Raw genomic sequence first — 14,376 nt, forward strand, 5'->3', positions numbered from 1 at the left:
GCGCTATGAGAACATCATTAAAATAGTGACAGAATAAGAATCAAGGTTAAACATAGAAGTAGGAATAGGAGTAGGACGAAGAGCTTGGGAGGGCAGGATGTCCTCCTGACCTCAGAGGAGAAGGATCCTTCACGGTAAGTGTCCAAAGGTCCGTTCTCCCTCTGAGGTGGAGGACATCCTGGGTGCTCCCAAAGCAGTCCCTTTAGAGTTAGGGTGGGATAAGGTCTTCGTCTCGTACTACATGTTGCAACTCTCTTCTGCCAAACTCCGCATTAGCTGATGAGTACATATGCAGATGGCAATGCCTAATGAAAGTAGAGACAGAGGACCATGTGGCTGCCTTACAGATATCTTCCACGGAAGCATTTCTCCTCAAGTCTGCATTAGTTGCCGCACTTCTGGCCAAATGGGCTGTAATTCCGTCCAGAATCTCCAACTTAAGCACTTTGTATGCTTCTCTGATACAAGCCTTGATGCTGTAGGCTATGGCAGACGAGGACATGCGCTGACCCAATCTTGGATGAGGGATGTTGATGAAGAGAGAATCCGTCTTGCGTATGGTCTCCGTTCTGATTACGTAGGTTTTTATTGTTCTCCTCACTTCCAAATTGTGCCAATCCCGTTCTCTTGGGTGTTTTGGGTCTGGGCAGAATGAAGGAAGATTAATCTCTTGTGCCCAATAGAACTTTGAATATGTCTTGGGCAGGAAGGTTGGATCTGTCCTCAACACTACTTTATCCTTATGAAAGATGCATAAGTCTGGTCGTATGGAAAGAGCACTCAACTCAGAGATTCTTTGCGCCAACGTAATTGCAACAAGGAAGATGGTCTTTAACTTCAACCATCTTAGGGAAATGTCCCATACAGGTTCAAATGGAGACCTGGTGAGAGCTGACAGGACCACGTGCAAATGCCAAGTAGGAAATCTATGTATAGTTGGTGGGTTCAGCAGGGTTGCTCCCCGGAGAAATTTTCAAACGTGAGGATGAGGTGCCAGGGATGTCTTTCCCATCCTCGGGTTTTAACGTGCTGATAGCAGCTACTTGCTTCTTTAAGGTAGCTGGTTTCAGTCCCCTATCAAGGCCCTCTTGTAGGAAACCAAAAATGTCACTTAAAGACAGAGTCAGTGGTTCTATTTTCTTATGTCGACAACAACAGATGAATGCTTTCCATGTTGAGTTGTATATTCTGTCCGTAGACTTTTTTCTTGATGCCAGTATAGTGACTACAATCTGTGATGGGTAGCCTTCTCGAAGGAGAGATCTCCATTCAACTTCCATCCGGTCAAGGACCACCACTTGGGATGTGGGTGCCATATTGGGCCCTGTTGAAGGAGATCCAGTCATGTTGGAAGCTGAAGCGGGGGATGGTCCGAGAGAAGGAGTAGAGTCAAAAACCAGGGTCTCCTTGGCCAGTAAGGTGCTACCAAGATTACCTTCGCCCTTTGTTCCTGTATCTTTCATAGTAGCTTTGGAAGCCCTGGCAGAGGGGGGAAGACATATAGAAGCCCTTTGGGCCAGGTTGACGTCAGGGTGTCTGTGCCCTCCACCTTCAGGTGGAGGTATCTGGTGAAAAACCTCGAGACTTGGTGGTTTAGATGAACAGGTCCACTATCGGACTGCCGAAGTGGGCTGAGATGAGTCTGAATGTCTCCTTGTTGAGCGACCATTCTCCCAAATGTAGTATCTCTCGGCTCAGCCAGTCTGCTTGAACATTGTAGGTCCCCTTGATATGTTCCGCTTGCAGTGAAAGGAGACTGATCTCTGCCCAGCTGACGATTTGGTTTGCTTCCTTCTGAAGACAAGAGGATTTGGATCCCCACTGTCTGTTGATATAGGTTTTTGCAGCTACGGTGTCTGTACGTATGAGGACATGAGCTAAGGACATTCGGTTGCTGAACTGTGTCAAGGCCAGGTAGATGGCTCTCATCTCCAGCACGTTGACTGGCAATGTCCGTTCGATCTGGGACCAGCGGCCCTGTAGGGGAAGACCGTCCATCATTGCTCCCCAACCAGCCAGGCTGGCATCCGTAAAGATTTGAATGTACTGAGGAGTAAGGAAACTCTTGCCTTGTCTGAGGTTGTCCCCGATGGTCCACCACCGGAGACTGTCCTTGACCATACAAGGTACCTGGACTCTGATGTTTTCTTCTGTGCTATTTGGAACTAGTAGGGTCTCAGCAGCACCTGTAGTGGTCTGGCATGAAAACAGCCCCAATAAATAGCTTCCATGTTGGATATGAGGAGGCCCAATAGCTTGGTCAGTTCCATGATCAGAGACTGCTGTTGTTTCATGACGATTGACACCAAGTGTTTGGTCTTCCTGATCTTCTCCTCGGGTAGGGTAAAGGTGCCCTCCTGAGTGTCTATTATCAGTCCTAAATGTTCCAGTCTCTGGGATGGTTGCAGAGAACACTTGACCCTGTTTATCAGGAATCCATGTCTGTCTAGGAACTGAATTGCAAACTGAGTGTCTCTGATAAGAGGAATCTCTTGAATTCGATCTGATTAGGATATCGTCCAGATACGGGTGTAAATGTAGACCCGTTTCCCGTAATTTGACAATTGGCACAAAGAAGAGTTTTGTGAAGACTCTTGGTGCCATCGCTAGACCGAAAGGCATTGCACGAAACTGAAAGTGCATGTTTCCAACGCAAAACCTGAGGAACTGTCGATGAGGTGGGGCAATAGGAACGTGGAGATATGCCTCTGTCAGATCTACTGACATCAGATAGTCCCCTTGACGTAGAGCCTCTGCAATAGATCGTAGGGTCTCCATTCTGAAGTGCCGGAGCTTGATGAACCAGTTCACATATTTCAGGTCTAGGATGGATCTCCAATCTTCATTCCTCTTGGGGACGGTGAAAAATATTGAATATACGCTGGTCCCTCTCTCGCATTGGGGGACCAGTTCCTCGGCTCTGATGTCGATTAGGTGTTGAATGGCCTTGATCGTAATTGCGCGTCTGCTCGGATCTTTCTTGAGTAGAGAGATCAGGAACCTTTCTGGTGGAAGAGAGAGAAATTTTATTAAGTAGCCAGAAGATACCACTTCCATGGCCCAGGCATCCACCTGGGAGTCCAGCCAGGTTTGTCAGAAAAGAAGCAGTCTCTCTCCCACCGGAACATCCCTCGAGTCAGGGTTTCTGTCCTTTGTCCTCTGGATCTTGCCAGTAGCTGCAGCCACTTAGTTGCTTATGTGGTCTATTCCCAAAGTTCCCCTTGCGGGACCGTGGTCTCAGAAAATTCCAGGATCGCTTTGTGTCTTGTCTATGTCTGGGCAATGTGTGGCTTGTCCTGAAGGATTGAAACTGGAAGGTACGTCTCTCATTCCTCCTTAGAGACTGTGGTAGAGCCTTCTTCTTATCTTTTGTTTCCACCAGTATTTTATTGAGGTGGTCGCCGAACAGCTTTCCCCCTTGATAAGGGTAGGACATCAGAATCACCTTAGACTGGACGTTGGCTGGCCAGGCTCTAAGCCATAGAAAACATCTCGTTACTGTTGCCGAGGCCATTGCTCTGGAACAAAAAGACATTGCATTGAGGGCGGCGTCCACTGTGAATGCACTAGCCTTCAGTATCCTATTGGCCCCTTCTAGTAGGTGCTTATTGTTCTCTGGTAGCAGTTGAATCATTCTCCTGATCCATACTACTGAGGACACCATCGATGCTATGGCCAAAGCCTTGATGGCCATAGCCATCGCTTTGTGTGCTCTCTTTAGTGCTGTCTCTCCCTTTTTATCTAGACTGTCCTTTATTATGCCTTGATCATCCTCGGAAAGGAGACCTTAGGACTACAGAGCCGCTACCGGTGCATCGATGGCTGGCACCTGCAAGAACTCATTAGCAAAATTAGGATGAGTGTACAGTTTCTTAACAGTACTATGAAAGTGTTTGCATGTGGCTGGTGTGGCCCACTCCGCCTTAAGCTGCTGCGCATAGTACTCAGGAAAAGGAAAGACCTTGAGCTTCTCTTCTGACCTAGAGAAAAATTCTTTGTTTCCCTTGGGCCTAGTCTTAGGGTTCCCTGCGGTTGGATCCTCCTCCCTCCCATTAGTTTCTTGCAGGTCTAGAGCTGCCAATGTTTTGGTCATAAGATATTGATAATCTTCTGCTTGAAGAAGTCTATTGGACTGTTCAGAGCCTGAGGATTCTTCTTCCTCCTCTTCCTCTGGAAGGAAGTCTCCCAAGTCAGAGTCCTCACTAGGTGAAAGCTCTTCCTCCAGCCATCCTGCCATCCTATCTAAGGTCTTGCTGGATGGGGTCTTTCTTGCTGCCTTGGTAGGCCAGGGCCCACTACGACTCTGAACCCCCTGCGGTCCCCTAGGTCCCATGGAACAAGAGGCCTGCGTGGATTGGGGCAGCTCAGAATTACATAAAGACAGAATTTCTTCCCTCATTGTTTGCCCGAGTAGAGACAAAAATTCTGGGGGCATCACATAAGAGGCAGCACTTACTTGGCTCTCCTGTCCCTCTTTGTTACCTCTCTGTCTCTCTGAGAGCTGCTTCTGCCGCATTTCTCCCGCCGGGAGATAGGGAAGCACGTCCTGTTGTCTAGGCGGGAAATCGCTCATCATGCCTACTTTTGTTGCCAAAATGGAACTCTGTCCGTCGGCGCTGCACTCAGCCTGCTGGCTGTGGCACGCAGAGCTCAGCGGCTCCCTCTGCAGTAGACGGGGCCATTTTCTGGAGGGCTGATTCTCTTCCTCCTCTGTGTTCTCGCCGGGGAGCCGTGCAGCCTTGGAAGGCATGCTGGTGCCAGCTGGGCTCATTCTCACCATCGGTAAGACAGCTCTGTGGGAACAGCCCGCCCTCTCCAAAAAGCTATCCTCCGAGTCCGATGACTCACCTGAGGCCATCCGTTCCCCTTGTCTTTTCCTTTTCCTCATCGAGGGAGAGGAGAAATGGGGGAAGAGGAAGAGAAAGAAAGGGGGTAGCCAGATAAGAGAGCAAGGAAGATCAAGAATAAGAAGAGGAAGAAATATAAAGGCTGTAGTGAGGGTTAGTAGAATAAAGGTACAGAAGGCAGTAGAACTAGCCTGTAGTAGAACTGCTCTCCCCGGGGGCAGGAAAAGAACTGAGGTGAGATGGGGTGTTCCCACTTATACACCACAGGAAGAGGAAGGAAGATCAACTTCCTGCCTCCCCAGTTGGATGGTGGGAAACACCTAGGATGTCCTCTGCCTCAGAGGGAGAACCAATGAAGGACTGGGTGTAGCGCACAAGACCTAATTTTCTAATGCAAAAAAAAAAATCAAAACAATGTTTGTGCTGCCTCCGCAGCAAGCTGAACATATTACTCGGTTAATCCGTATGTACTAGGACTACAATGTATGCCTGTAATTTTAAGAGAAGTGCATTCTGGGAGTTGTAGTGTCTTTCCCCACAGGTTTCTGTTCCTGGGGCATTCAGAGTCCACTAAAACTTGTTAGGGCCATTTCCTCCTTTGTTCATTCACACGTCAGCAGGGAGAGGAGCAAGTCATCTCTTTTTTTCACCACATAAACTGAGTCTGTTGCCAAGTAGGCCCCCTCTCCTGCTTTAAGGCCTGCCATGAACTGTGTTAAAGTTTCCTGCGTTACTGTTTTACTGCTGCACCAAAGACTGCCCTGCACGTGTGTGTCCTGATACACGTGTCAGTTTCCTGCCTGCGTGTTAATTACCTTGCTACTGCAATAGACTGTGTAGTTCCCTGACTCCATGCTTGGATAACTGCACAAAGGACTCTCTTCCTGGGCAGCCCTGCCCAGACCTATATCTGGACTTCCCAGTGTGTGTTTGGACTTTATCACAAGTGTGCCCTGTGCCGGCATAGCCATCTACCACGGACCGTGCCTGTTCCCTGCTTTGGACTGTGTTTTGTGTGCTGTTTCCCCTGCCTCCATGGAAGCCTGCCTCATATGGGCCCAAGCCGCTGCTAGCAGCCGGGCGCCTGCCGGGGAAAACTCCAGCGGGCCTGGCTAGGCGCTCCCTGGTCAGTTCCCGCCTGGAGCCTCCCGCGAGCCGGTCGCCGAGCTTGCCCTCGCTACCGGGCAGCCTGCAAACCAGCCCCAGCTATGCCCAGCCGGCATCCATGTTCTCAGGCAGCCAGAAGACCCAGAGGAAAAGACTGCTTTGAGAAGCCATTTCGGCGAAGCGGGCACACCACGTCCGCAGCGAGAGTACCTCGCCCCGCTCTGCATATCTTAGGAGCCGCCCCGGAGAAGGAACTAAGTGCCGACCATCCCAAGCACTTAGAGAATGCATCTCAAAGAAACCTCCGCATTCCAGAGCTGATGACATCAGGACAAGCCCTGTCCGCTGGAACATCCATTCAGCCCACTTGGATTTCCCCCTCCCTCTTTTGTCCCCTCTTCCTGAGGTGTCACTTATCACAATCAGATTACCAAAGTGGCCCATCCAAGCCATTCAGTAACCCATTAGAACCTTTGTCTTAATCTGTGAGAACCACCAAGTACAGCACCAGCCCCAGGGTACGTTTTGGGGTATTTAAGCTGGTCTCTCAGACCACTCGGTGCTTAGGCCATTCCTATCCAGAACCCCTCGCTGTCTGTGGCTCGTGCCATCCTATCCAGAACCCCTTGCTGTCCGTCTGTGGTCCCAGTGCTGGCATTGGGCCACCTCGCTGTTGTATCTCTGCTTCGCTCCAGGATAAGTGAGTATTCCCCACCATCATTGGGAACCAGCTAATGTGAAAGTCTCTGTATTTCCTACTCTGTATTTCTTAGATCTTGTGTGCTCTCTTGTATGCTTGTGCAAGTTTAGGCTTACACCACACTAAATACACGTGTTTGGAACTTATTTGTAGTCTGCCTCTTTTTCACTTGAGTGTCTGGAATCGGGACCTCCGTAGACATAGGTTAAGATCCGCGCTAATTTCAGTTACAGACTGCTAAAGCTAATTCCCCATTATAATAAAGAGCAGTTCTGGTAACAAGTCTACAAAGCTCCACCATGGACCTTTATCCATGAAAGATGCACTCTCTCCTTTCATTATTTAGTAGAACTGTGAGTAAACATTTCTTACATGTATGAAGAAGTTAAATAAAAACAACTTAATCTTGTAGCCCATGCGTTTGCGTTGACACTTGACGACAAAGGGCTGGGATTCCCTCCTTAAGTCGGGATAATGTTGAGCAACATCTGAATTGTCCTATGGAAAATAATCAGGACAAAAGAAGGAACACTGGCAGTCAGAAGAGACAATGAGCCTAGAAAGAAAGCCCAATTTTAACATCTGTGAGTCCAACTCGTTTTACATTAAAATTATAGCTCTGCAACACTAAACTGATAAGAGAAAAATAGTCAGAACTAATTTCTTTGTTAAATTGTGACCTTATAATCCAATCAATCACTACAGTTCTTCTCCACCTTTACTAGAAGGCTATCTCTTTATTAGAACTAATGTTTATCAATCCAATTAGTTCCTTAGAATTCCTTTCCTACTCTTTCTCAGTCATTAGTTACAAGTTATCTATCTGAAATGGGTTCCTTTTCAGCACTAGCAATATCATTTTGTCACCTGCAGAAATATGCTATGGCATGAATGATGGCGTTACAACTTTTTATCACTTCAGAAAGACCTAGTTTCATGTTTATTTGCTACATAAGTCACCCGGATGGAACTTACATCGATCACTTTCATGTGACATCTTTTCCTGACTGTGTCCCCATTTGGTGAGAGCTCAGAAATACGGTGTTCCAAAGATCCATCAAAAGCTAGGAAATGACAGAGTTCAGCTCTTTCCATATGAGAGTGTCTTTAGACACACTGACAGCCATTTATTCATTCTGAGGACACATTTGTATCAAATGAATATGAAAATGAGACCTAGGAAATACTAGTTTTCAAATATGAAACCAATCAGTATTAAATAACATTAGCAAGAGTACTGAGAAGCAAATAGACCTGATTCTCCAATGGAAAAATTAAGGATATGATTAACTTTTTTCTGCAGAAACAACTGGAACCTACAAGTCATCATCTAAAACAATTAACAGTATGTTATCTGGAACACAGCTGCCGGGAGGGGGTTAGAAATCAAGCTTATATCCACAATTTTAAATTGTCCACATCATTTGAATTATTTAAGTTATCATTGGAATAAAATTCTTGTGTAGACAAACTTTCAAATACATTGTGAGCTTCTCTAATAAAATTACAATTTTCTATAATCTTTACTAAATTAACAGTGTATAAAAAAGCCTTGTTGCTCTTTAAGAACTAACAAATGCCTAATCAGACACATGAAACTTGACTTCCAATTGCAAACTATACTATCAAGTACTGAATGAAAAAAATTGTGCTGTAGCTCCCTTTGAAGACTTTTTTTGTAGAGAAACCATGACTTTGAGGTCATCAGCAGAGTCCCTTGGGAGACTGAAATGTTCTCCCACTGCTTTCCGAAAAGTGCCATATTTTATGTCAGATCTGTCAGTTTGTAGTCTGGTGTTGAGACTAAATGGTTGGTGATAACATACATCACATTGGACAAAGACAGAGGGACAGAGGTCGGGGACACTTGGGGAAGAGTTATCGTTGCACTGCCCACTGGAGTGCAGTGTCCCGCAAGAGGTGATACTCACCCCTTTGTTGTTCAACCTGTATATGCCCCCTCACTCAGCTGGTTTCGGACTGGGTTATCATCAGTATGTGGATGACACCCAGTTGTATCTGTTGATGGACGGCCAGCCTGGCTCTGCCCCAGTTGTCCTGGTAAGAGGTCTGGAGGCTGTGTCTGGCTGGGTGAAGCAGAATCAACTGAAGTTGAATCCGGTGAAGACGGAGATCCTGCACTTGGGTTGTGGGTCATTGGATTTGGGGATCCGGCTCCCAGCCTTCAATGGGGGCACCACTTGTGTCTGGGTTCAACAGTCAGGAGTCTGGGAATGATTCTGGATGCCTCCTTGTCAATGGAGGTCCAGGTTTCAGCAGTTGCTCAGTCTGCTTTTTTCCATCTTCAGCAGGCCAAGCAACTCACCTCCTATCTCTCAACCCAGGACTTAACAACAGTGATCCATGCAATGATCACCTCCAGACCAGACTACTATAACTCGCTCAACTCAGGGCTTCCCTTGGGTTTGACCGGGAAATTACAACTGGTCCGGAATGCTGCTGTGCAAGTCCTTACTGGTGTTCCATATAGGATGCATATTACCAGGGCTGGATCAAGGGGGGGCAGGGGGGTAGCCTGCCCCCGGCGCCGCCAAAGAGGGGGCGCCAGGCGCAGCTGCCAACCACCCGGGAGGCTGAGCGCAGGGTTGGGAGACCCTCGCCAGCCCCGCTGATGGGGTGGCTGGCTTGCCATGTACGCAGGACTTCCTAGCCCTGTGCTCAGCCACCAGCGCGGCAAGCCAGCTGCCCCAGCGCACGCCCTCGCCGCTGCCAGCTCCACGGCTCACCGTGCGCTGTGGCGGCCAGCTTGCTGCGTGGGCGGCACAGGGCAGTGGGGCACACGAACCACGTGGAGGGCCTCCTAGCCCTGCGCTCAGCCGGCCGCGCAGCAAGCTGGCCACCCCAGCACCTGGTGAGCCGTGGAACTGGTGGCAGCGAGAACGTGCACTGGGGCAGCTGGCTTGCTGCGTGGGTAGCTGAGCTCAGGGCTGGGAGGTCCTGCATGCGCAGCAAGCCAGCCAGCCACCCCAGCGCACACATGCACCGCCGCCAGTTCGACGGCTCACCGGGTGCTGAAGCGGCCAGCTTGCCACGCAGGCGGGCATGCCTCCTGCCTCTGCGCTGGGAGTGCGCAGCGCGGGGAGTGCGCACACACTGTGCGCGTGTGCAGAGCACCCGGGCCAAGTTTCCCCCGGGCACCCATGCACCTAGATCCAGCGCTGCATATTACTCCCATCTTGCAGCAGCTGCACTGGCTTCCTGTGGAGTTCTGGATAGAATTCAAGGTGTTGGTTTTGACCTTTAAAGCCCTTAGCAGACAGGGACCAGCCTGCCTATGGGACTGCCTCTCACCATATGTACCCCAGAGAGCACTGAGATCAGCCAACGCACATCTACTGGTGGTCCCAGGCCCCAAGGACATGAGACTGGCCTCGACCAGAGCCAGGGCCTTCTTGGTCCTGGCTCCAACCTGGTGGAACTCTCTAACAGAGGATATGTGGACCCACCAGAATCTTTTGTCATTCCAGCAGGCCTACAAGACTGAAATGTTCTGCCAGGCATATGGTTGAGGCCAGACCAGAAGTCATCTGGAGGCCTCCCAACTGGCCTCCTGGTAGAGGGGCTGTATGACCATCTGCCCCCCCATATGAGTTATAGTTGATCATCTGCCCCTAGATGAGTTATAGACTGGTTGGAAAGGCCTGTTCCCCTCTTTTGCCCATCCCTCTGTGTTTTACTGGTAGGAGCTGGGTGCAAGGCCACGGTCTGTGTGCGGTGTTAATGGAATTTTTGCTGTTTTTATCAATGTTTTAAATGTAACTTATGTTTTTACTGTTGTTACCCACCCTGAGCCCGCTTGTGGGAAGGGCGGGATAGAAATCCAAATGATAACAATAACAAAACCCTGGTTTGGTTGGTATTATAAGGTGTTACTATATATATAAGGCCAGAGTTGGTACCTGGGTTTGTGGCAGGATTTAGTGCCACAGTAAGTACCTGTGTTATGGTTCAATACTAGAAATTTCATAAATATTGAGTTTAAAGTTACATTAGGATGTCAGTTCTTGTGATAAACTGCATAAAAGGAATTGCAAGATTCAGGTCCAGTAGCCCCTTAAAGACCAACTAGATTTCCAGGGTATCCGATTTTGAGAGTCAGAGCTCTCGGGAGCGAAAGCTCATCCCCTGGTAATCTAGGTGGTCTTCAAGGGGATACTAGACCCGAATCTTGCTTGACTACAGACCAACATAGCTACCCACCTAAAACTATTTGCAGAAAAAGAGGAGTGGGGTTTTATTTTCTAGATGAAGTAGAAATTTTTCAGTTGCACCAGGCATGTTACCACTTTATTTACATTTTGTTATTCAAGAGCAGAGGTTTATTTCTGTTTCTTATAACAGTTTTATTACTATGATCATGCATCAAAACAGCTTCTCAACACATTATTCCATTCAAATCACACTGCTGGTGAATAAACATATCTAGCTGCGGAGATTCAAGCTGCAACTTGTGCTTCTGTAGCTATTGTAGTGTTTCAGTCCTTACAAGCATGGCAAAATAGGATTTGCCATATCAGCTTGACTACTTTTTAAAAAGATTTTTGCTTGGACAGCTGAAATTAAGCCTGTAGGACTGGAAGTTTTGCACTTGTATGGTTTTGTTTTTAATTCAAACATCTAATCATTTTAGGATTCAAACATCTAATCATTTTAGGATTGATGGAGAGAAGTATTATATAATAAGCTAAAGAACAAAAAGCTTCATCAGGCATTATCCAGGTCCTTAGTAATTTTCATCAACAGCAGAAAATCTGAACTGAAATCTGAGTGACATTAAGTCCAACAGACCACTCATAAATGACACACACCACAAGTTTGTTACAGGGGTAAAAGACTTTTCCTCGGTGCAAAAGATTAAGTCCAAGGTGCAACCTTTTTTGTGTGGGGAGCCTGTTACAGGGGTGCTGAGGAAGCTATTAAATACCAGCCCTAAGGTCTCTAGATATTTGGCCCAGCCCTAAGGTCTCTAGATATTTGGTCTAGGTGTCTCCAGCACCATGTCTGAGATAACCTCTGCCAAGTCAGAAATGGTGCTTACTGAGGAACTAGGTTGCTGGTAGACAAGGAGAATACCCAGTCAATCCTTAGTTCCCATTACTCACCTTATCAAATGCAAAATATAATTTATATAAGCAGTCAAAGTAGTTCTTTAGTTATGAACATGTGAGGTCCCAGTTAGAATTCAGAGGGGTTATTTAACATATTGGAGGGGGGAAGGTAAGAAGCCCTAAAAATGGCTCAGAAATGATAGTTTTGTTAACTTGGTCCAAACTAAGTGACACTAAGATCCATACCTTATTTTTACCCAACTCTCATTAGAATTAATAAGTACAAACACTGATAAGCTACAAACTATATTTGTTTTAACTGTCCTATGATCTGATCAGCCTGAAATGCTGTATACCTGTACCAATTCCTGCATGCATTGTTGCTTGATAGCTGATTTTTATTCATTTGTACTTCGTTCTTCCACCTATTTAAACTTATATTTTCTCTGTCTTCCTTTGTATAGACTGAATAAAGCCGTTAAGTTTTTAAAAACCTCATTATTTTATAGTTAAAATTACACAACAGTAGATGGGATTCTGGATCAATTATATTGAACTGTTCCACTTATCCCAAATACCACTGAAAAGATCCATGTTAGCAATGAAAATATGTAAAAGAGGCAGTGATAGAGAAGAAATTCAATGGTCAACTGCTCTAAGTGACAGATTTTTTTAAAAAAATGTGGCTTTGGAAGAATCCCTGCGAGGTGCCCTTTAGCAATCTATGTATGTGATTAGGACTGCAGTGAGAAAAGAGATGGTGCTGTTAACATGCCTCCATGCTGCTCTTCCAGGAATCCCCTACAATGCAGTCCTAGTCAAAGCAGAATCTATCATGTATAATAGATAAAAGTAATAAAACAGCTTGCTGTGCTTTCTTGCTGTACACCAGTGCTTTCTTGCTGTACACTATTACAGCAGCTTGAAAAAGAAGCAGAGAATTTATGAATATATCCTAGTGAGTTTGTTGAGTCTCCAGGGATCGCACATAAGACACATGATCACACCTACAGCTGTGCAAGACTGCCATGAACAGCTAAATAATGCCATCAGCATAATGGAGGGATCTGTCTGTCAAGCAGCCCTAGCCCTGTTTCCCATTTGGCACTCACTCTGCCATGGAATATGCATTTCAAAATCTGTTAGGAGTATCTTCCTGAGTCAATGTATTTATACGATACACAGTACCTGGAAACGTATTTCTCAAGGAAACGGGTTATTTTGACCCAAGAAGTCATTGAAAAAAATTGGTTTACCCATTTAAAACTTTCTACAGACACCAATCTCCTGCTATGCTTTCTCCTCACTGAACTCCAATGCCCTGAAGTCCCTCTCCTCCCTCCACCCTTTTGTTTTTAAGTTTGAGGTTCATCAAAAGTGTAAAGGGGGGTCATTCTGACCCCCAATAGACCTGACTTGAAAGTGAAAGTTCTTTGCATAATTGTAAATGGGAGTTCTAGTGACCCCAACAAATATTGAAAAATATTTTAATCACTGTTTCCATGTATAAATAGATGGACTAACACCTATTATCTCCATTTTATAGGAAGGTAGAGCAAATAGTGAAAACTAAAATTTCTCTCCATAATTTATATCCATAGATATTTGTTGTGCAAAAATATTACACTTTTGGCTTTGGGGTTTTACACTACTTTGGGAATTGGGGGACACAATGACCCCCAAGGAAACCACTGTTTGCAACCTGAATTGTTGTGTATATATAGTAGAAGCAGGTAAAAGCCCTGTGTTTAAGCTCTCTCAAAGCTTCCCTTATGTCCCTAGCCACACGGAAAAGCTCAAATTGAAATGTACTGCAATTTTGGAAAATGGGATCATTCTAACCCCCTGCAAGCCAAGCCTGGGCATGTTTTTATGCATCCTCTGAACCTCTTCTCATTTTCCAGACTTGAAGGAGCCATTCAGCTTGGAACTTTAGATGACCTCTAGCCATTTGTCCACTGAGCTGATTGCTTCCCTTTGTTGTGCTCTATCAAAGCTTCCCTTTTGCCCCACAGCTACTTTGAAAAGCTCAAATTGAACTATACTGCAATTTTGAAAAATGGGGTCATTGTGCTTTAAAAGTGGAAGGGGTCGATTTTACTCATTTACACTTCTATGATGATTTGATATTTTCAATTAGGGGTATTTTTGACCCCGATTCCAGATTTTACACTTGTTTGTCTTGCATTGCTGAAGAAAGTTATTATTGAGGCCTGATTTTTTTCCTTAGTAGCTAATGCCATGATTGAGAGAGCTATCAGGTTTACATTTGAGGGGAGGTTGTAAGTTGGGATCATTCTGACCCCAATTCCAAAGTAGTGTAATCATGTTTTTTTCCTTGGAAGTGTTAAAGTAATTTGATCTTGTGAACTAACTGGACCAAAAAATACTTTTCACCATCCTTCCAAGAAAGGTCTTCTTTGTAGACTTCTTTCTGAGTAATAGATCATACAAAGATCCAAATATATAAGCAACTCAACTGAGAGCGTGCACAATCTTCCCAACTGCAGGCCTCCCCTCCCGTACCCTCCCAAACAGAGCTCAGAAGGGTCCCCCACTCAGCTATATATGTATGTATGTATGTAGGGCTTTTTTTCTGGGAAAAGAAGTGGTGGAACTCAGTGGGTTGCCAGCACAGCAGGCAACTCTTGGC

The 14,376-nt window shown here is 46.1% G+C and overlaps 1 protein-coding gene across 4 annotated transcripts in view; it reads right to left on the reverse strand.

The window, feature by feature from the left end:
- Nucleotides 1–14,376, reverse strand: part of SERGEF (secretion regulating guanine nucleotide exchange factor) — a 132,706-nt gene that overhangs the window by 52,073 nt on the left and 66,257 nt on the right. Inside the window, exon 11 of one of the 4 annotated variants that reach the window (XM_054972867.1) lies at nucleotides 7,027–7,152. The exons of the other annotated variants lie outside the window; for them this stretch is intronic. Coding sequence (XP_054828842.1) covers nucleotides 7,055–7,152 — 98 coding nt within the window. The 3' untranslated portion in view covers nucleotides 7,027–7,054. The remainder of the gene's footprint in view (nucleotides 1–7,026; nucleotides 7,153–14,376) is intronic. 4 annotated transcript variants of the gene reach the window in all.

The sequence above is a fragment of the Eublepharis macularius genome, chromosome 2, assembly GCF_028583425.1.
Source record: "Eublepharis macularius isolate TG4126 chromosome 2, MPM_Emac_v1.0, whole genome shotgun sequence".
Lineage (NCBI taxonomy): Eukaryota > Metazoa > Chordata > Lepidosauria > Squamata > Eublepharidae > Eublepharis > Eublepharis macularius.